Source organism: Propithecus coquereli, unplaced genomic scaffold, assembly GCF_000956105.1.
Source record: "Propithecus coquereli isolate 6110/MARCELLA unplaced genomic scaffold, Pcoq_1.0 Scaffold9932, whole genome shotgun sequence".
Classification (NCBI taxonomy): domain Eukaryota; kingdom Metazoa; phylum Chordata; class Mammalia; order Primates; family Indriidae; genus Propithecus; species Propithecus coquereli.
Window position 1 is genome coordinate 2,891 of NW_012156321.1, and position 1,079 is coordinate 3,969.

General features: G+C 41.3%; 1 protein-coding gene across 1 annotated transcript in view; it reads left to right on the plus strand.

Annotated features, from left to right (window-relative positions):
- Window positions 1-1,079, plus strand: part of SYNJ2BP (synaptojanin 2 binding protein) — a gene marked incomplete at its 5' end in the record, with an annotated part of 3,298 nt that extends 2,219 nt beyond the window's left edge. Inside the window, one exon of the mRNA XM_012665309.1 lies at window positions 443-1,079. Coding sequence (XP_012520763.1) covers window positions 443-577 — 135 coding nt within the window. The remainder of the gene's footprint in view (window positions 1-442) is intronic.

The window sequence follows — 1,079 nt, forward strand, 5'->3', positions numbered from 1 at the left end:
TTGCACCTATGTTGACGTTGCCCAGATCTGCTCTTACTGCATTTTGATGGTTGATAATCTTTCTAAGTAAACATTTTCAGAAAGATCCCCCTCCCTGCCCAGCAATAGGTTTCACCTCGTATCTTCATTTTCCTGATACACAAATAGCAAGGTGGAGGCAGTACAGAAAGAAGTTATCTGACCTGACTTCAGGGGTTCCTTTAGGTCAGTAGCAGTTCAAGGTTAAACACCTCCCCATCAGACCTATTTTCTTTCCAAAGATTCTGTGACACAGATGCGCAGCTGAGGACAAAGAGAGGAATCCTTCTGCTAGGTAGTGCTTGGGGATTACGGCTTTGGGTGGTCTACAGACTATAGACCCAGGTGACGTATCAACCTGGACATTTCAGTTGTGGTAAGCACACAATAGTCACTAGAGTTAACATTTTTCTTTCCCTTCCAGTTACAGGTGCAGAATGGACCTATAGGACATCGAGGTGAAGGGGACCCGAGTGGTATTCCCATATTTATGGTGCTGGTGCCAGTGTTTGCCCTCACCATGGTAGCAGCCTGGGCCTTCATGAAATACCGGCAATAACTCTGAAGAACTTGCTTTCTTTCAGTGTTCCCAGTGAAGATACATTTCTCCTCCCCTCCTCCCCTGCCATTCTCCCATATCTTTTCCTCTCTGCATAGCCAAGATGTGATTTAAAATGACTGCTACCAACCCTGAACTTTGTTGTTGAAAATCTTCAAATCTTCATATTCTAATGGAAAAGTAAAGGTATTGTTTGAAGGAAAGCTGAAGAAAAAACTTGCTTAGAACAAATGAGGAGTTATATATTATAGAAATTCAGCTACTACCCAAAGAGGGAAAGGTCCAGTCTTCCTGTTACCATAGGTGACACCTTTTTTCTTAGCTGACATGCCTTAAAGGCCAGCTGTGTGATATTAGAGGAAGAGAGGATTTTTCTTTTTAATGATCTTTCTTGGAAAGTTTTTGTGGCCTTTATTTAATTTCTAACTACATACCTGGTGCCTATATCAGAGAAAGGAGAATGAGAAGAGCATTTTTACTTTTTTTAAAAAGCAAATACATA